The sequence below is a fragment of the Armigeres subalbatus genome, unplaced genomic scaffold, assembly GCF_024139115.2.
Source record: "Armigeres subalbatus isolate Guangzhou_Male unplaced genomic scaffold, GZ_Asu_2 Contig857, whole genome shotgun sequence".
Lineage (NCBI taxonomy): Eukaryota > Metazoa > Arthropoda > Insecta > Diptera > Culicidae > Armigeres > Armigeres subalbatus.
This window is the reverse complement of record NW_026943653.1, coordinates 542,627-565,063: the sequence shown is the minus strand read 5'-3', so window position 1 is coordinate 565,063 and position 22,437 is coordinate 542,627. Positions and strand designations below refer to the sequence as shown.

Genomic DNA, 22,437 nt, shown 5'->3' with positions numbered 1-22,437 from the left:
TGTTCCGCAGCCCTTTATACATTGTGCTGGTTGTGGAAGGCAGAATTCAATTAGGATTTATTGATCGCATTGCATATTATGTACAATATAAATTTTTGAAATAAAAATACACAATTATCAAAATTAAATCAATGAGTTTTGATTGGAATTGTAATACGTCCGCCATTACGCATTTTTGTCCGAGGTACCCCCAGGGGTACATGTACCCCAGGTTGAGAACCGCTGATGTAGGGGAACAGACGGCTTTGGCAGGTTTTGTTCTATTATTGGCAGGGGGTTTTTGTCGACCGAATCTTATGAAATTTGGCCACAATATTCTTTGATATGCAAAGAATTTGAACATAATCAGTTATAAAAAACCCCCTGACAATAATAGAACAAAACCTGCCAAAGCCGTCATTACCCCTACTTGGAATATTTCAAATGGAGATACACCCAGGTTTTTTTTACACGGTTTGGTTTTAGTCGTTTAAGACCTTCAGCGTCAATGAAACAATGAGTTGACCCCACCAAAAAATTCACAAAAAATCAAAGAAAATTCAGGGGGTATTTATAAAGTTGTGAAAGTTCGGGTTTACCGAGAAATTGATGAATTTCAACCGTGTAAAAAAAAACCTGGGTGTAATTGACCTGCAATAAATCAACGAGCTCAAATATAAATTCCAGAAAGACACATCTTTCGAAAGTTTTTTTTCTCTCCAGAAGTACATATCTGTGAGAACAACTATTATCAAGAATGAATTCAGTAAAAAGTAATTGTTGATCTTAATTATCTGCTTGCGAAATTTCATCACTGATTGTGAAATCAATATGCGTCGAGTAGGTATATGAAAGAAGCCAATAGTTCCATGTCCTGTTACGTGAAAAGAAAAAGAAAATAAGCACAGACGCAATTAAATCGTGTTCATTTTTTCTTCAAAACAATTTTAGCCATTTTGTAAATCTAAATGCCATTCTGAAAAAAATGTAGATATTTTACTTTAATTATTTTGAAAATTTATAAAAAATATGTACCGAATATTTTCTGGCCCGCCAGCAAGTAATCATTAGGATAATTGTCCCGTGGCTTGAAAAGGTTGGGCAGGCCTGTCCTAGAAGAATTTTGAAAACCCCACTTTTTTGTCAATATATTTTCAATACATAAATGGTATTCCGTCCAATTATTCTTTTCTCCTATTTTCTTTTAGGGCAATTTTTTTTATCATCAAGCAATGGAAGTGAAAAGTTCTGCCTCACAGAGCAGAAACTTGTTGAAACAGTGCGTGTGTGTTCGAACGTGTTGCTGCAGGTCATGCCAAATAGTCCGGAAGAGCAGAAAATTTATCAGTGCGTGATCGATCGTGTTGTAGAAGTTTATTAAACGAAGCACATTGATCACGCGTTAGATTGATTTGAAATACAGTTTTCGTATTTCGTGTTTTCAAAATATTTTCGTTCACAATAAATATTTAGTCGCTTTCCATGAATTGGGCCGTCGCCCCCTAAATTGTGGAAAGATTGAACGGGTACTGAAATGAATTCCCTCAAACATGTGCACTTTACGATCCAATCATATACAGAAATAGGTGGTTGAAATTCAAAAGATTCCCAAAACTTATTAGGGCATCCAGGATTCATAATATATGAAAGTTCAAAACAACTCGAAACATTTCGGGCTCAAAAATTCTCCTTGAAATCCTTCTAGAAGCTCCCCTGGGAACTTCTGAATTCCTCCGGAAAGTTATCCACAAATTCCTCTGAAAATCTTTCGAAAATCCTCCTCATGTAATTGTAATTCCTCCTTATCTAAAAACCCCCCACTAAATTTTTGTAGGAAATTCACGAGGAAAATCCTTGAAGATTTCTTTTCTTCTCTTCAAGATTTACTTCTAGATATTTCTTCGGCTATTCTCTCTTCAGGAAGAATCCTGCATTTCCTTCAGGCATGCATTCGAGATTTCCGTCAAGAGTACATACGGAATTTCTTCCCCAAATTCTACCAGAAGTTTCTTCAAAAAATTATGACGGAAATCCTCCGATTTAGCTCCACAATTTCACTTGCAAACCTATAAGAAATTCCGAACTTCTCCGAACTTCCTCTCGGAACTCTTCCTTTAATTCCTCCGGGATTACTTCCAGGAAATTTTCCGGGAATACCTCCAAACATTCAATAGCGAAATCATCTAGCATTCCAATCTGGAATTCTTTTCGCAATTACTTCAGAATATCCTTCAAGAAATCCTCTAGAAATATCTTAATGAATTTCTCCTGGAATTCGTTCGAGTATTTCCCCAGAAATTCTTACAGGTATTTTTTCGGGAGTTTCTTCAGGCTTCTCCAGGAATTCCTTCAGGAATTTCTCCGAGAGATTTTCCGCGGAAGTGTACTAGAATTCCTTCCGGACTTCACTCGGAATTTACTCGGATATCTGCCAAGAGTTCTTCCAAAAATTTCTTCGGAACAATCCGCAGGGATTTTCTTCAGCAATTCATCTGGGAATACTTTCAGGATTTCATCTGGGAATTTCTGCATTAATTCCTCCTGGTATTTTTCTGGGAATTCCTTCAGATATTTTTTCGGAAATTCCTTTAGGAACTTCTCGAAGAATTATTTCAGGACTTCCATGTGAGAATTCCTCCGGAAGTGCTTATGGGAGTTCCTCCGGGAGTTCTTCCAGGAGTTTTTCCAATAAATTCTCCGGTAATACCTCCAGGAACTTTACAGGGAATTCCTGGACGATACTTGGCAGGAATTTCACGGGAAATGGGATTTCGGAAGTTCCTTCAGAAATATTTTTTCTGTTCCTCTAGGGTATTTCACCGGATGTTCCTCTGAAATTCCACCAGTAGTTCCTTCGGGAATTCAATCAGGCTTTCTTTCATGAATTCATTTAGCATTTCTTTAGGCATTTATCTACAAATTCCTCCAGAAGTTCCTCGGAGAATTTCTCTGGGAGTTCTTACGGGAATTCTTCCGGGAGGTTCTTTTAAGAACTGTCCCAGGAGTTCCTCCTGGAATTCTTACGGAAGTTCCTTTGGGAGTTCATCCTAGAATTCTCAAGAGAGTTCCTCCAGGATTTCCTCCGGAAATTCTCCCTGTAGTTCTTCAATAAATTCCTCCAGAAGTTCCACCGGCAGTTCCTCCGAGAATTCCTCTGATAATTTCTCCGGAAATTCGTATAAAAAATCCCCTGGGAGTTCCTCCGGAAATTACTCTGGGAGTTCCTCCGGGAGTTCCTTTTCAGAGAAACACCCGGAGAAACTGCCGGTGAAACTCCCGGAGGGAAACTGCTGGTGGATCTCCCGGAAGTACACCGTAGCTATGCTATGCTATTCTCCCGGAGGAATTCCCGAAGGAACTGCCGGAGGAGCTCCCGTAAGAACTCCTGCAGGAATTTCAGGAGGAACTCCTAGAACAATTCCTAGAGGACCTCCCGGATGAGCTCCCAGAGAAACTATCGGAAGAACTTCGGGAGGAATTTCTAGCTTAATTTCTGAAGAAAGCCTAAAAGATTTCCCGAAAAAAGCCTGAATAATTTCCTGGAACAGCTTCTGGTGGAACTCCCGGAGGAATTTCCGGAGAAACTCCTGGATGAATTGCTGGTGGAATTCCCGGAGGAACTCTCGAAGGAATTTTATGGAAGAATTTCTGAAGAAACTCCCGGGAGAATTTTCAAAGGAACCCCGGGGAAACTACCAGAAGCATTCTCGGAAACAAGATAATTCATCTTATAGACAAATCTCGTCTAGCTGAAACCTTTGTTTGGGGTTTGTAGCTGGACCATCATCATCGTCAGAGGACCTCCCGGAGAATTCCCTGAGGAGCTCGCAGAGAAATTCTCGGAGGAGCTTCTGGTGGAAAATCTATATAAATTCCTGAAGAAGCTTAAATAAATTCTGCCGAAAGAATTTTCAGAGAAACTGCCGATAGAACTACCGGAATAATTCTCAAAGGAAATCCTAGAGAAATTCTTGGTGGAAATGCCGGTGGAACTCCTGGAAGAATTCCAGGAGGAATTTTCGGAGAAACTCCTGAAGGATCTCCCAGTGGAAATCTTGAAGTTTCCACCGGAATTCTTTCAGGATATCATTGCGAATTAATCTAGGAATTCCTCCGAAAATTCCATTGTTGATTTCATTGTCGGTATAATTTCTGTATAAATTTCCGGTGGAATTCCTGGAGAAATTCTTTGAAATTTTCACAAGAAATTATTCGAAACAATTCACGGAAAACTTTTTGGAATTTACACAAGAAATTCGAAGATTTTTCGTGAAATTCTCAGGAATGTTTACTGGCAATTCTGCGGATTTTCAACGGAATATTCTTATTCTTAAAAATTATGGGAAACAGCACGAAATTATTTGAATTATTGCAGGTAATTCTGCAGAACTTATAAAGAAGTTCGTGAAGATTTTCTTGGACTAAATAATGGTGGAATTTTCGAATCAATTCCCGGCAAAATTTATGGTGGAATTCCTGAAGACACTGCCGAAGAAGTTGCTGGAGGCATTCCTAAAGAATCCCTGATAGAATTTCGGATAGAATGCCAGGAGCAATTGTCGAAGGAATTCCTGGAGAAAGCTTGCATATTGATTTTTCTGCCTATTTTATAATAAATATTATTTCAGAGAGGATTTGTTTCGAAATTCAGATGTATGGTTCTAGTTTTCCTAAACTTATGGAAGAATGCAGGATTTTTAAAATAATTGTTACAGCCGATTTTATATTCTTCTGAATACTAAGTTAGTTAATATTTTTCTCACTTTAGGTATTTAAAAATATCTGATGAGCAATAAATCACGCATTTTTAAATCCATTATTGTTTTAATCATTATTGTTTTGATTTGGTTTGGATTTGGTTTCATGTGTTAATATTCATATGTTTTTATAAAACTACTATAAAACTACGATTTAGAAGACCAAAAAAGTTGCCCCCCCCCCCCTTTCTCGAAATCCTGGCTACGCCCATGTTTCGTCTTGTGCAATACCTTTATTCCAAACTGCAGGATGCCCTGTATCAATGTTATGGATTTTATACAGGTTCGGGCGAGACAGCACAAACGTGTTCGTGAAATGTCGGAATCAGTAACAGTGTTCGTTTCGCACGACGACGGCGGTGGCACGGGTGCCGGGAACAAAAGAACGGTGACGTCAATCTCACACCTCATGAATGAAATTTGGTGTGAGTTTGACGTCAGCAATCAGCTGATCAGAAATGTTTACTCTTTTTGGGCTACTAATACGAACAAAAGGCACGCTCAACCGGACCTGTATAAAATAAATGACATTGGCCCTGTATCGGGATGTTGGCTTTCTATAGACGAATCCAAGTAAAAATAAGAAGAAGACACACGACGGTGTTAACTTTGACAGATCCTACTGCTCAGCATAGGGAGATCATTTTAAAATGCTTATAATAAATTCTAGACAAAATGTAATTAAAATCTGATTGATGTATGATACGGAAAAAGTTCCGAACTGTATGATAGATACATTTTTGGAAAAAATTCAAAAAATTGAGATAAGCTTCCAGATATGTAATTCGGAACTTTTTCTGTACCGTACATCAATCAGATTTTAATTACAATTTGCCTAGAATTTATTATAAGCATTTTAAAATGATCTCCCTATGCTGAGCTGTAGGATCTGTCAAAGTTAACACCGTCGTGTGTCTTCTTCTTATTTTTACTTGGATTCGTCTATACGGAAACATTATTCGCCTGGCGCAGATTGGCGGAAATAAAGTTGCACTCCGACCGTTCCGGATATCGACAACCCATATGAAAACCTTTTATAGAGCTTGATAAATCTTAAAATGTTACTTGGGATGTCGTCTTCTATCATTACGATAGCTGTAGCCAAGAAAACTTGAGATGCAACACACTACGCCACGTTGAAAGAAGTTGAATTCCCTGCTGAAGTATTTACGCTTATGCTACCCTGTGTTGGACTCCCTACTGAAGTCGATCTCCTTGGCTACTCTTGCGTTCTCCTCTCTTGAAACTCGCTAGCTCACGGATCAGGGGTGACATTGTGCATCTCGAATCGAATCACTCGATTCGTAAGTTTTTGGATTCGTTTCGAAAAAAATGCGGCATTATGTATTTCGTTCGACTTCATTCAGTCGCAGTACAAGATTTCGAATGGTGCTGTACTAGCTCAATCGAGTATGTTCTGTCAAACGAAATGTAAACAGAGAGAATAATGGGCCAAACACAATTGATACGTTTGCGTGCGTTTTGACAGTTTTCCCATGGAAAAACTGTCAAAACGCACGCAAACGTATCAATTGTGTTTGGCCCATAAGAGATAGCTGTCTCCGTGTTTAGTATGCCGCCCGCTGGAGAGACAACCTTCAGCGCATGGCGAATGTGAGTAAACAGAGAGAATAAGAGTAATTTCATCTGCGTGTAGCATGTTGACTGTTGGAAAGGCATCTTTCAGGGCATGAATTGCCAGTTATTCGATAAACAAGCAAATCGTGCTCAATGACTATAAAAAGCAATATTATTTATTGAGCAGTTGCAACCGATTAAACATTATGCCGATACGATATGTTTTGTAAATTGAAATATTGTTACGACACAAATTATAAGTTTTATGTTTATTCGAGTTTATGCCACAGATCCAATTTTGAGCCAAATAATTTAAAGCTAAAGAAGGATTCGATAATAAATTACTTTGATGTTTCCATGTGTTTCAGTTAAATGCACTTGGGTCATCTCATGCGCGTTTTTTTAATTAACTCATCTGTTTTACGTAGATTTTGGAATATACACGTTTTTACGCAGATTTTCCTCGTAGATTTTTCACGCGATTTATCGAAATCGTCAAAAAATACGTGAAAACTAAAAAAAAACGATTTTAGTTGAAGTCGTTTTTACGCAGATTTCAGAATAATTAGAGATTGCATATTTTCTGGAAACTATAAAAGTAGGTAATGACATTCTTTTCCTCAAGAGACAATAATAAAACATTTATTCTCTTTTCATAGAGAAATAATAACAAATGTAATAAAAAACTTTCAGCAAGAAAGAAATCTCGAACAACATTCGAAAGCTATAAAGGTGACGAGTGTTTTTCATTCGTTTTTCAGTGTGCTATCGAGTTTCCATAATGCCAAAACATCTCGTTATTCTAATACCTCCTCGAGCATACTAGAACGATGAGTCGTTTTCGAGATCGAATCGAAACCCGTAATGCCAAACATGTTCGACTCGATAGAATTACGTTCGAATCGAGATGCACAATGCCACCCCAGGTATCTGAGGGTCGTTTATCGACTGTTCCACCTCGTACACACTCTAAACAGCAGTCTTTATCTCGAAGCAGGAGTTCAATAAAGTTAACCTCCCACGGATGTTGCGAGCGATTGAAGAACAAAGCGGAATCAGAACACAGGAGGGAAGATAATTGTCTTGCTACCACTGGATCACTCGAAAGGCGAGGCATGATGGTTCCTTGGTGAACCCGGGGACGCATACAAAACAAAGTTTGTGAAATACTCACGATTCAAGGGCTGCACTTCCTAATAATCAAATACCATGGTTTTCTACATACTAATTAACAATGTTTATTAAAGACGTCACATAGGGTATACTTGCTGTTAGCTATTTGTTTGCCGGATCCGGATCTGGGGTCTCGATGATCGGTGCGAAAGCTTTCGATGGTAGTTGGTAGGCTGGTCCTCGTGGTACCGTTCGTGGTATTCGGGAAACATCGGCCGGAAGTTCGTGGTAAGGCCGGACGGAGGGTTTACTTCGATGAATGGGGTTATGCACAGCGCACTCGGAGCTTGGTGGTCCTGGCATTATGGCGAATTCACGTTTTCGTGAGACGGATTGCAATGGCGGAAGTTGAACGGGCTCACAGCGGCGTCGAGAGCGAAGAATGGCCGGAATTGTATCCATCGGCCAGCTTACCGTGCTGAGGTCGACTGCCGTACTGTAGCCGAGATTAATCGTGCCACCAGGTTCCACCGTTGCCGAACATGAAAAGAGATCACAAGAAAAAGGCCCCTTGAACGGACCTGTGCACCCAGAATTAATACCCTGTGACGTCCTGTTCTAACCCTATTCTCTTCACTTTTTGTTTTGTTCATTTTACCTTTTTCTTATTGTTTTTAACATGTGTTTTTGTGGACAAGCTTTTGGTTCGTTGTACTATCGTCCTTGACTAGAATTTTAACACATTAATCATACACAGTTTTAACAAAATCTAACAAACACTAACCCTCTTTTTAATCGTTTCAAATTACTAACACTTTCTTTCAACGATCGGACTTTCAAACTGGACCTGAACTATAGAAAAGAACAACATTAAACAATAAGCTTTCACAAAACAGAGGTTCTAAAATCTAACCTCGAAACGAAAATTACACACGCGCGCACTTCGACTCCGTTCGAGAATCACAGTTAGAAAGGAAGGTTTCTCATCGAATCCCCCGTCTTTTATATGAAAAGCCGTTTCTTCGAAACTTACACATATATGTATTCTGACGACACACCCTATTCTACATTTCACCTGCGCTCCATCTGTGAGTAGGCATTAAAGCTACAGGGGTGTTGATGTTTTACCCATACTCAAACTAAATTGACATTCAATACTGTCAATTTAGGGTACGCATGAAAGCGGAACAAACATTCACTCACTGTATTGTTTACAGCGATTGAGTGATCGTCGTTCCTTTTTTCAGAGGCATGTTCAGGGGAAGGGAAAATTAGGGACTTGTGGTGGAGCCAACAAGCAAAATTGGAACCAAACGGTTACACTCTTGAAGCACAGCAGTAAACGGTGTCTACCCTTGCAAAACTGACAGGAGAACTTCGACACGCACTCCCGAGCAAAATGTCCACCTTTGAAGTATTTGCGGCAGTGGGATTCTTTGGTGGCTCTTCGCGTTACACTACTGTTCGGCATTGTTGCTGACCTTCGCTGAAAATGGCTTCTTCTGCATTGTGGTGGCGATCGCTCGGAGACTTTCGACTCCACTTTCGCTGGTAGAGATTCGGGAATTTGGATTCTGCCCTGCGTGAGCTGCAGCAAGTCCTTTATTTCAATCAAAGGTAATTGCCTATTTCCGGGGATTAAACCACCCGACTTGGACGTTAATTTACAATGTTATGAAAACTCATATGTGAATATGTACGTTATGTGGAAGATATTGATTTGGAAAATGTATTGGAGGTAACCACTTTCCCTTCGATTCATGGGTTCGAGTCCCATCGAAGGGAAAGTGGTTAGCTCCAATACATTTTCCAAATCAATATCTTCCACATAACGTACATATTCACATATGAGTTTTCATAACATTGTAGAGTCCTTTATGTTCAACGCGTGTTCTGCCCAGCATCGGCCAGCAACAGATTCTTTTATTCGGCTGGTTTGATGGTCTGATCCAGGGTCAGAATCACACGATCGATTCCATCTGTGCCTTTATTCAGAGAATGCTGTTTGAAGAGATCCTGTACTTGCTTCTTCCCCAAAAGCTTGCTATTGTTTGCGATTGAGAAATTTGAGGAGCGTTACGAAAATATGATTGACTTTGAATGTTGATATCTCAGCTTTTCATTGATTATTTTTTATCGAATGCAGGAAAGAGTTAACGCTTCTATATAACCTTCTAAAAGCATTGAATTACAGTGAACTCTCCCTTACTCGATGTTGAAGAGACCATCGAGTTAGGGAGGTTTCGAGATGGGGAACACATTTATATTTGGTCGAATACCGTTTGGCCGAGTAGTTAAAATTTGTTTCCTTATTAAGTGAAGTGAGAAATGAAATGTTCGAAGTGAATAGTGAACAGCGAGAACTGATAAGTGAGAAATGAAATATTCGAAATAAGTAGGGTGGGTGTACCAATTGTCGCCATACATAAGAACAACTATTTTTTAAAAATAAGTAAAAGGCATGTGGGTGGACTTTATATATCAAGCGAAAGGTTTTACTTCCTGCTCCTTAGAACAGCTGTGAAAACCACAATAAAATTTGTTATAATCATCAAAATTGATTAATCCATAATAGGAACGCATGCACCAGTTGTGGCACTATTCTTAATTTTGGTTCCTTATTTGGCAAATCCCATTGTTTTCTTATGGGACTGGCCAAATAGGGACCACTAGTGCGATTTAACTGGTGCAAGGACAATCAAAAATTAAGCAAAATCATTTTTACAATTATGCTTTGCTTGTTTTGGAGGAGATCAAAGGTTTGATCGTATCATATGAATATGCTTTATCGATATGAACTTGGTTTGCGGTGATTTGATTGATTATTTGGCATATAAAGCACTAGTGCGACAACTGGTGCTATAACCACAACTAGTACATCTAGCCTACAGTGAGAAGCGAGTACTGAAAAACGGAAGTGAGTATGGAATTTTTTTTTGTTCGGGATGAACCACTGCGTCCATTTCATTGAACTTTTGTAGTATACCCGTGTCATTTGTTTAGTGCATGACTTTCTGCTCCATTTCTATTGAGAAGAAATGAAGTAGTCATTTTTTATTCAGATATTTTCTCAAGCTTAATGTAAAGCCTCTTTAGATTAAGGTACCGCTATGTATACCCTTCGAGAAATAGCTTATACCAACTCTCAAAGGTGTAGCCGAGTAGCATAGTTCGGACCGATTTAGTTGCAGCAACTCCAATGTAACTGGATTTAGTCGCATATAAGTCGCAGTGACTGGTATATGACAAGTGTGCTACAATCGGGTTGTACGCAAAGGTGATGTAGGAGTACGTAGCTATTCGAAATTGATGGTATTTGCCATAATAATTTGTGTCGTTTTGTTAACATTGAGCAAACTGCTCGGAGACCAACTGAATCAAGAAGTCGAATATTTTTTCCCAGTTGGATGGTCTAACCATGGAATTAACTTGACTCATCGGCCGCTGAAGCCACTCGACTGGCTTTCAGTTGGGGACATCACAATCCTTACTTTGCCACGTACGCTTACATCGCGGGCGAAAACCAAACGTTGCAAATAAATAAACTTCTGATTCTGTATATTTCTCCTTTATTTCGGCCATTTTTGTGGATGGTGTCCTCCAAAAAGGTCTTTATGCATACAAAAGAAGGTTGATCCGACAATCCGATATGAACTTTCTTTAAAGTGCAAAACTCAATCGTAACTAGCAAATTTGATAGCGCGGCGGAGGGAGATGATGTAATTAATTTGAACGGGTGGAATCACTAACAGCAACCAAGCTACCACGCTAAACCCGATGCCGCCGAAACAATCTATTTTCGCAATTAACTCTTTCTTTCCATAAAATGCTGGTCCTGAGAAGAACCAATTTTCTTTTCACAATGCGTCTTTCCAATAACTAACTGCATCCAAACGTTTGTCGGCACCTTGCGTTGAAATTGTCCGACCGCCACTTGATGATTTTTCGCTAAGTCTCCACCATTTGAAATAAATTTTCAGCATTGCCACTGCTACCCACGCCTTCGTGCTGCTGTGTCCGCTCCACTGCATCAAATTTTCTCGAACCGCTCATTCCGCTCTTTCCGCGGAATCCCGATCAAAATGGCTCGCGCGCGCCGGAAAGCAGCTTTCTTGTATTAAATAAATTAAGCCCGTTAGCCCCGTCCCTTTGTGATCTGAATGGGGGTAAATATAATGTGCACTCATAACGATTAATGAAGGGCATCTCTTGGCATCTGTCTGTCCGAGCGACGTTCACCGATGGGTGGTTGCTGTAGATAGTTTCCACAGAGGTGGCGTCTTCATTGATTTTATACAAAAGAAGGTTGATCCGACTATCCGAAATAATCTTTCTTCAAAGTACAAAACTCAATCATAAATAGCGAATTTGATAGCGCCTCGAAGGGAGAAGATGCAGTAAATTTGAATGGATGGAATCACTAACAGTAACCAAGCTACCACGCCAAACCCGATGCCACCGAAACAGTTCATTTTCGCAATTAACTCTTGCTTTCCATAAAATGTTGGTCCTGAGAAGAACCAATTTTCTCTTCCCAATGCTCCTTTCCAACTAACTGACACCACAATTTGTAATAAATTTTCAGCATCGGCACTGGCGGTGCGGGATCGCCACAGTGCTATTTTTATGGTCTGGTAAGGGTTCTTCATATGAAATGCTGATTCGTTGAGGTTGAATGATCTGCAGCAACACATCGAGCACCACCACCACCAATGCGATGGATTTCCGTTGAAAATGTTACCAGTGCCTCCGTGATGCTGTGTCCGTTCCGCTGCGATCGCTTTGATGCGTCCGCTTTGCGTGAAATCTTGTTCAAACTGAGAATTAGATCCAAACCCGCAAGTGATTGATTTTTGATGTCTGTGCCAGTGATGCATGTACGTGATTGGTTAGTTTACCTATTTCTAAACTTTTTATCAATTATCGATAATAAATAGTTTTAAAAAAATAGTATTTTCATATGAATACAAAGAAGCGTTGACTCATCCTTGATCGAATGGTCCAAAAAAATTGAAAATCCATCGAGAAACGGCTGAGATATTAAAGTTCAAAGTTTATCACATTTTCGTGACGGTCCCCGATTTTCGCAATCGTAAAGTATACCCCAATACGTCAAAAAGTCGGACCCAATTTATTGGTTCACAATGACAAACTCGATACAGTATTGCTGTTCCAGAGAAAACTTTCCTCTTTCCGGTTGAATATTCAAACTACCGCAGCTGTCACTTCATACTTTTTCTCTGCTGTTTGGCATGGTACTCTACGATGACAACGCCAAATACCAGGTTTTTGTTTCAGTGTTTTGAAGATTTGCAGGCTTCCGGTAGAACTTTGACAGCTGCGGAAGAACTTTGCGGAATCCGCAAAATGGAAAATTTTGGAAAGATCCGCAATACAAAAATTATTATTATTATTATTGTCTTTATTTGAGAAACTTGCAGCCTGGCTCATCTTTTAACAAAAAGTAAAATAATACAATAGATTATCATTAAATCTGATAAATATTACAAAAACCAAAAAAAGTGAAGGATTAAGCATAGAAAAGGTTTCCGAAACTATTTCTGCAATTCTGCTGGATTAACTGGATTGTAATAATAGTTTCTTAATAATCATAGAAGTTTGTCTTACTTCTTGAATTTTAAAACTTATTTTTACCCCACCAATACTTTCACCCCATTTTACTCTAATCCACCAACAAGCCATGAGATCATGAGGACAGAATCAGCAATAAATTGCTACTCCATCATTTGTTATCGTATTTTTTTTCTCTCTTTTCCATTGCTTTCGATAGGCAACCCGCGGAACAAGACAGCCCTCAAACCAGGCCATTCATTGATGGACTGGATCCGGTTGGGTAATTCCGGAGCCGATCTAGCCGGAACGGGAGGTCGAGTAAGACCGGTGCAGCACTCGGAACTGGCGATACACAACAAACCGGGCGACATGTGGATGGCCATTCGGGGGAAGGTCTACAACGTGACCAGCTATCTGGACTTTCATCCTGGGGGTAAGACTTATTCAATTCATTCAATTAAGCTTTAGTAAATTATACAAATTTGATTATTTTTTCCTACCAGGTGTTGATGAACTGATGCGCGGTGCCGGAAAAGACGCCACCAACCTGTTTGACGAAGTACATGCTTGGGTTAACTATGAATCCCTCCTTGCCAAGTGCTACATCGGTCCTCTGCGAAGCACCGGCATACTAAAACTAGTGCCAGAAGAACCAGAAAACTCCTCGAAATCCCCAAGCAATCAAATGCCTCCACCTTCACCATCACTATCCTTCCTAAAGCCACCCTCTCCTAGCAAGCCTTCGGTAATTGTTACTCCCACGACACCCGCAGCCCCAGCAAAGGTTTTCTCGGAAAATCGAGATTTAAGTAGTTCCAACGAAAATTCCCCCGCAAAAGCTCCCCCCGTTGTGCCTCGCTTCGATTGGCTTCAAAAAACGGCTGAAGTCACGTTCATTTTTTACACCAAAGCGCTCTGTAACCCGGCTGTTGTTGTAGAGTTCGCCAATAACCTTGAGTTCAGCGTTCGAATCTTCCTCGAAGGAAACGTCCTCCATCGGTACCAGTTCCAAGTGGCAAACAATCTCCAGTGGCCTTGTACAGTTCGACAATCGTTGGAAGCCGGTAAGGTAGAACTTGTTTTCAACAAGCTCCTCCCAGGTCTGTGGACCAACTACGGACAAATGGAGTACAAGCGGACGGAAAACTACCCCATGGAGCTGCACGAGTACGACGTGGCAACCCGAATCGAAATCACGCACGACTCCTGTGCATTGCTTCTCCGGCCAAAAAACAATTCCATCCTACAAAGTATTCCTATCGGTTACCACATCTCCGTAACGGGTACCGTCGCAAGCGGGCAGGTCCTGACGCGTAGCTTTACTCCCGTACCCTCGATTGCCATCCCGACGAACTGTCCGCCGACGTTTGTTCCTCTGCTGGTTAAAACCTACCTGCTGGGGGGCCTCTCCGAGCACCTGACGAGGCCGGTTCCGCTGGCCACTTCGCTACAGATCTCGCAACCGAGTGGGAACTTCCCACTCGCCAAGCTCAAACATCACAACCGAATTGCCTTACTAGCCGCCGGCAGTGGGATCACGCCGATGCTAGCCTTACTATGCTACCTGCTGGAGCGGAGTAGTAATAAAATGTAAGTATGATACTTTTTTTTGAAGAGTTTGTTGGTCTGCATCGTACATCGGAAGGAAGAATTAGAGAAAAAAAAATATATCGCGATAGCTTTTCCATGTGTTTACTTTGGTCATAACACCTTAATATTTGATTTGTTATCATATGTTATGAAATCTCATCGAGCAGTTCATGCCATTCTACTTTATAAGTTACTACCTGTTCCAATTTAATGCTTAAACTATCCTTATCATAGCAATGAATTTTTAAAAATCATTAAAATTCATACTTGAATTCCGTAAACTTTCTACGAGAATCGAATTCTTTTCCGGCTCCTTTCAAGAAGCTCTAAAATCTACTTTCAAGGCTCGAAAGCTTTCTTTCTTAAAAAAGGGCTTTCGAGCCTCTTTCAAGAGGCTCGAAAGCCTTTTTTCAAGAGGCTTGGAAGCCTCCATTCAAGAGCCTCGGAAGCCTCATATCAAGAGGCTCGGCAATCTCGTTTCAAGAGACTCGAAAGCCTCCTTTCAAGAGGCTCCGAACCTCCTTAAAAAGGCTGCAAAACTCCTTTCGAGAGACTCGCAAGCATTCTCACAAGAAATTACTTTTTAAGCGGCTCGCAAGCCTTCTTCCAAGAGGCTCGGAAGCGTTCTTGCAAAATTCTGGGAAGCCCCCTTTCAAGAGGCTCGGAAGTCTCCTTTCAAGAGGCTCGGAAGCCTCCTCTCAAGAGGCTCGGAAGCCTCCTTTCAAGAGGCTCGGAAGCCTCCTTTCAAGAGGCTCGGAAGCCTCCTTTCAAGAGGCTCGGAAGCCTCCTTTCAAGAGGCTCAGGCCTCATTTCAAGAGGCTCTGAAGCCTCCGTTCAAGAGGCCTGGAAGTCTCCTTTCAAGAGGCTCAAGCCTCCTCTCAAGAGGCCTGGAAGCCTCCTTCAAGAGGCTCAAGCCTCCTTTCAAGAGGCCTCAAGCCTCCTTTCAAGAGGCCTCCAGCCTCCTTTCAAGAGGCCTCAGAGCCTCCTTTCAAGAGGCTCAAGCCTCCTTTCAAGAGGCCTCAAGCCTCCTTTCAAGAGGCTCAGAGCCTCCTTTCAAGAGGCTCAGGCCTCCTTTCAAGAGACTCAGAAGCCTCCTTTCAAGAGGCTCTCGAAGCCTCCTTTCAAGAGGCTCGGAAGCCTCCTTTCAAGAGGCTCGGAAGCCTCCTTTCAAGAGGCTCGGAAGCCTCCTTTCAAGAGGCTCGGAAGCCTCCTTTCAAGAGGCTCGGAAGCCTCCCTTTAAGAGGCTCGGAAGATTCCCTTCAAGAACCACGAAAGCATATTTTCAAAAGGCTCGGAGGCCTCCTTTTGAGAGGTTCGGAGGCCTCCTTTTGAGAGGTTCGGAAGCTTCCTTATGTCCTGCAAGTATGTATAAACAGATCATCGAAAATTTCAGACAACTTATGCGTTAAACTTATTTTTATTTACAACGAATTTAATAGGAGGTAAATGTTGAAAATCGCTTTTCTGAAGGAACTCCTGAACATATTTCTGAAAGAACATCTAAAGTATTTTTTTTGTGTAGAGTACTGAACAAGCTTTATGCAGATAAAATTCTATAAAGTTTATCTGATTAATTAAACTTTATCGGTAGTTTAAAACAGCAAATATTAAGTTATAAGCAGTCTGTTTTTATATTTTTTATACCAAAACACGCCAGTCACTTTTTTGACGCTTTCAGAATCGTCACCATCAGCACTTGTTTTCTATGACAGTTTGATGCAAATCTAACAATCTGGATGTTAAAGGATTAGAAGATCCAATAGTGGAGGAACTAAGCTCGTTCAACACATTTTTGTTTGGCTTACACCACGTCTGTACTTTATGTAGCTTGAACTGCAACCGAGAATCACCCAACACAGCTCGATGTCCTTGCACTTTAGAATCCTCTTGACGACTGACAGCAGTAAAGGCTGTACCTTATATGCACAGAGTGTGCAAGAGCTTTCCTATAGACTGATCCACGGTATAGACTAATTCATACCACACATCTTCCCTCTTCTCTCATAATCAGTGCTTATTGGCTTGAGACTTGCGATATATGTTTTTTTTTAAATTCAACTATTATGCTTTTCGGGAAAAAATATGAAACCATTCACTTACTTATTCCTCTTAGCAGAAAATATAGACACGACAATACAGTAGATTATACCGAGGCTTGCTACCAGACTTTTGCACATTACCCAGAGAATACTATACATCACCGATGAGGCCTGAAGGAAGATTGGATAATGAAGAGAAGTCAAAACCGCGATAGCGAACAAAAACCAAAGGAGCGGGAATCTAAGCCCGTCAACAACATTCAACTCTGCAAAATAAAGTAAAGCACTCATGTCGATGGGGCAAGCGAGAGTGGGCGGAATATCTTGCCGAAGATGAGAAAACCACAGCAACTGGCGACATTCGTCGCCTCTACGATATCTCACGACTGGGAACGACGCGACTGGTTAGTTATTGATCGACTCAATTGGCCAGCTGAAAAGGTGGTTCAAGCTATTCGAACAACTTTTCCAAGTGCCAGCCGGTCCACCACCATCTCGGCATGATCTACCTATAATCCGGTGTATGTATCGGGCAACGGATTCCTAGAGTATATTTATTTTGTTTCAATGACTACGAGAAATTTTTCGACCAAATAATCACAATGATACGCAAAATGGATTGCGAGAAAATCATCAACCTAATCGAGGGAAAGTAACAGGCCCTCTAATGTAGAGCGATGCACAAGGGGAACTTGTTCGATGCCATCCGGGTCGTAGTTAGTGTGGCAAACCGCGAGCTGCTAGACGACTTCAAATTGGGTGAAAAACTTGCAGTCCTAATTCAACGGCGGTATGATATGCAGAGTAAGCTCGATGACCTTGCCGTACATTCCTTGTCGGAAGGCTTAGTCATCAACCTAAACAAAACCAAATCGTTGGATGTGAACACGACGACCTCTTCCAGGTTTATAGTAGTCGGGAAATTAGTAAAAAAGGTTGGAAGCTTCTTGGCAGTCAAATGGCGCCAGACGGCGATTCCAAAATCGACATAAGCGATTAGATGAGGAAGGCTAGGGCTGCTTTGTAAGTTTAAGAAATGTGTGAAAGATTATGTTCATCAAGGGAGAATGGTCAATGGCTGTAGGTATTCATCAACGTTCTTGATGGCCTCACAATATGATCAAGCTCTATCGTCGTTGTCACCAGAAGCCAATAGCAACTGAAATTCGGGTGACTATAGGACTAAGGACACCATACAATGAGGCACAAACAAAATCTTTAAACAAACATAAAATATCATCCTAAGTGTCGTAACCGAGAACGCCAACTCCGTGCGTGCGATCCGCTCAATGTTAGCCAACAGAATGAATTTTCTTTGCAATCGTAGAATTCGAACTTCATACATGTTCAACAGAAACCAACACTCATACTCTCGTCACAGTCGTCACAGACGATGCGTAGTCCGCGCTTTGCTTGCATCCGAAAATCAACACGCACACACATTCGTATCCATACATCCTTTCATTTTTTTTTCATTTCTTTTGTGAATCATCATCATCATCATACTGGTTCAAAACTAGTACGACAATCTAATAGATCCAATATTCATACTGGAATCGAACAACACATTTTTATCTAACAGTCATTGCTAAAAATATCTACCACATTATCCTTTATCTGTACTCTCACAGGTGCCGTTATTTCATTACTAAACAAACGCTATTTCGAAGCTACAGCAATTTACCACTAAGTTTTTATATATTTTGTTTTCATATAAATTCATTCTAAATCCAATTTCAACCGAAATTCAATCCAAATCTGATTTAAATTCAATTCTAGTCCAATCCAAATGCATTCCGAATCCAATCCAAATCCATTCCAGATCCAATCCAAATCTAATTCAAATCCAATTCATATCCAAGTCCTATTCAAATCCAATTTAATTTCAATCCATTCCAAATCCAATCTAATTCCAATCCAATCCAAATCCAATCTTATCCAAATCAAATCCAAATCCAATCCAATCCAATCCAAATCCAACTCCAATCCAAATCCAACCCAACACCAATCCAGTTCCAATCCAGCTCCAATCCAAATCCAATACAAATCCAAATTCAATCTAAATCCAATCCAGTTCTAATCCAATCCAAATTTAATCAAATCCAATCGAAATTTAATCCCATTTCAATCCAAATCCAATCCAAATTCAATCCAAATCTTATCCAACTCCGTTCCAAGTCCTATCCAGATCCAATTCAAATGCAATACAAATACGATTCAAATTTTATCCAACTCCAACAAAAATCCAATCCTAATCGAAATCCAAATCCAATCCAAATTCAATCCAATTCTAAACTAAATCCATATCCAAATCCAATCCGAATCCAATCCAAATCCAAACTCATTTCAAATTCAATCCAAATCCAATTCAAATCCAACCCAAATCCAATCTATAGCTAATCCGAATCCAATCCAAATCCGATTTTAAATCCAATCCAAATTCAATCAGAATGCAAGCCAAATTCAATTAAAATTCGAATTCAAATCTTAACAGAATCCAAATTCAATTCCAATTCAAGATTCAATCCATATCCAATCTACATCCTACAGTTCAAAGCAAAAAATTACCAATCAAGCTTATTTCGCAATCATTTTTATTTGTTCTCAACACTTGCCGCGCACATCGCAAGTCATCCAATACACATCTATTTGGCGGTCTTCCAGATCCGCCTCTAATACCTCAGTGCGCATTCCATTGCACGATCATCCCGATCCGCTTTTTAAATTTAATTACGCGGTCATCCCGATCCGCTTCCATCACTCCATTGCGCGGTCAGCCCGATCCGCTCCGTAAATTCCATTGCGCGGTCATCCCGATCCGCTTCCTACATTACAATCGCGGTCATCCCGATCCGCTTCTCAAGTTTCATTGCGCGGTCATCCCGATCCGCTTCCTACATTTCATTGCGCGGTCATCCCGATCCGCTTCCTTCATTCAATTTCGCGGTCATCCCGATCCGCTTCTCAAGTTTCATTGCGCGGTCATCCCGATCCGCTTCCTTCATTCAATTTCGCGGTCATCCCGATCCGCTTCCATCACTTTATTGCTCAATCATTCCGATCCCGATCCCGAGCCTCCACTCCGATGTTTTCCCATCCACAAAGCGGTAACTTCAACTACTTACAACGCTAACATTCCCAACCAGGAAAAGCATACAGCAACTAAACTGTGCTTTTCCAATAAAACAAACCTAACAACAAACACAATTATTTTGTTTATTTTTGTTTGCCCAGTTTGTCTATCTGGCAGGACCAGTCGCAAACTCAACACCTCAACCCACTTGAAATCCCAATAATAGAAATAAACAACCGATAATAACTACTATGTCTGAAACTTGATTATGCATATGTACAACATGTGATAGATTTAGTTCGGAAAAGGTATTGGAGGGAAACCGCCCCTTCGGTGGGGTTTGATCCCACGACCCCAGTCCAACTCCAACCGATAATATCTGTTTAAAAAAAATCCATTCCCAAAGTAACCTACAACACTACCTATTCGCCAACACTCTGTGAATTTCTATGTTGGGTCTAACGGAAGCAACGATAATTATAAATCCATGGGGCCGGGCATTTTAGTTTTTCAAACTAGTCCGACCCCTCCAAAACTTTGCTCTTCCACTTCACCCTGATAATCAGTCTCAGTGTCAAATCCAGAGATCAGCAAGTATGTACTTGAATATTTATCAATATTCCTTCAAAATGACAACAATGTTGGCTCATGTAATTGCTATGCAACTACCCCCACTCATGGCTGAAGTAAACAAGTTAGATTCCACCTCTACAACGCATTACTCTCTCTACCGCTACCTATGCATAAACATACTGCACCATACTTAATTTGTTATGGATTTTCACTACCGACACTACTTACACCGCTGTCACGAAAGCAAAACACAAAACAAAACAAAACACTCCTTAGCACTCTCGGATGAGTAGTAGAAAAACCCCTTTCACACCATCACTGCAAGCCTGTGCTGGGTGATTCTCCATTTTTGCTACAGTAAACAGAATCATACTCCTGGCAGGATCGCCAAATATGTAGCTTGAACTGCAACCGAGAATCACCCAACACAGCTCGATGTCCTTGCACTTTAGAATCCTCTTGACGACTGACAGCAGTAAAGGCTGTACCTTATATGCACAGAGTGTGCAAGAGCTTTCCTATAGACTGATCCACGGTATAGACTAATTCATACCACACATACTTCAATTGGCTTACCTTAAATATTCATCATAAATATTCATTCCAAAGGTCATCAATTAATTATAGTTTGAACCAATAGAGCTCCATTCGCTTGTTACCCATATAACAAACAGCACTACGCAGCTATAGGAACACCCACGACTATCGGAACTTTTACCCTATTGGATTCAAATTATTAGTTTATCAAAGGAAAAATTAATCGTCTTTAAAATATTTCAAACACGTGACTCGTCACAAACTCTCTAAAATCGTCTTTGCAAATGCCAGCATAATCCGTTTACGATTTCACGTTTCAACAAAAAATTATGCAGCTTATTTCAGTTGTTCTACAAATCCGAAACGAAAACATTTCTTTTGTCCTGAAAATGTAACGTCTATGGATTCCTCGATTTCTCGCATCATGCCCCAAACACAACAAGAAGCCCATAACGACAACACGTTGCTGCTGGGTTCTGCTTTACTTCGGTTCGGTTCCCCCGCACATTCTTGTAGGTACCCGAATAAAAGCACAATAGCATTGTGTGGAGAGAAACCTTCTGCTTCTGGTGCGCCTCGCCCCTACCATGTCAAGTAAGATCAGTGGAGGTGAAAAGGATGTCATTTCAACGACGACCAGCAACACCGGCTGAAATCCTTAGCTATGCATGCATGCATATCCTTCTCCCTTGGCAGTTGGTATATCGCATAAGCGGATCTGTATAAATTGCACTGAACGTCGACTCGTTGAAGCTCAAATCATATGCACGTACCAATTCACATGTCAGCCATAAATTTCGTTACAATTTAAGAAGTAGGATGGGATGGTCCAGACTAAACGCATATTAGGATGTAAAATTTTAAGATCAAAAATTAGATATGATTAGATTAGATATGATGTTCAGTGTTGCGTTGCTCATGGAATCTAATGTTTTGTGCCAACATGCTCAACTGACTCGTCTGTCAAATTGTGGTGCAGCAGCATTGTCTTCGATATTTTCCACTTTCTGCTTTTCAGGATCATTTGCTTGCCGGTTCCTATAATTATCTCTATACTCTGAAATAGTGTAAAACATTACTGCTTTATTGGAAGTTGTGATTAAAAGAAGAGAATTACATTCTCGAATAATTAGTCAGCTAGAGGCTAGACATTTTCTACTCCTTTATTGAATTGAATATATGAGATGACATTGAGATTTTAGTCGACTAATCGACTTTAGTGGAGGGTGTGAGTGTTATGCCAAAGAAGAAAGAAGAACAAAATAAGTATCTCTTCATACATGTTTTGTTCATATTTTACATATATTTATACTTTATACACAACCATTATTAAAAGTTTTCACATTTCTGTCCTTTTACCAACCGTTTTTGTCTCCCGTAATTTCATTCATCATATAGAACAGATACAGTAGCAGAATTCTGCTTCAAGCGTGTCATTCGTATAACTCGCCCAACTAATAGGTGTATGTACTTTGATATTCCATACCTACTCTTTTACAAACGAAAAACGCCCATATGAAACAAAACCTTCCGATGTCCGGCATGATATGGCTTGCAGAACAATTTACCACATTTTGCGACAAATTAATCAACAATATCTCTTCTTATCTATTTATACTAAAAC

The 22,437-nt window shown here is 40.4% G+C and overlaps 1 protein-coding gene across 6 annotated transcripts in view; it reads left to right on the top strand.

Annotated features, from left to right (window-relative positions):
* Nucleotides 1-22,437, top strand: part of LOC134204727 (cytochrome b5 reductase 4-like) — a 280,937-nt gene that overhangs the window by 243,378 nt on the left and 15,122 nt on the right. For all 6 annotated transcript variants that reach the window (XM_062679518.1, XM_062679516.1, XM_062679517.1 and 3 more), the window contains 2 exons: nucleotides 13,219-13,434; nucleotides 13,505-14,591. In XM_062679518.1, coding sequence (XP_062535502.1) covers nucleotides 13,219-13,434; nucleotides 13,505-14,591 — 1,303 coding nt within the window. The remainder of the gene's footprint in view (nucleotides 1-13,218; nucleotides 13,435-13,504; nucleotides 14,592-22,437) is intronic.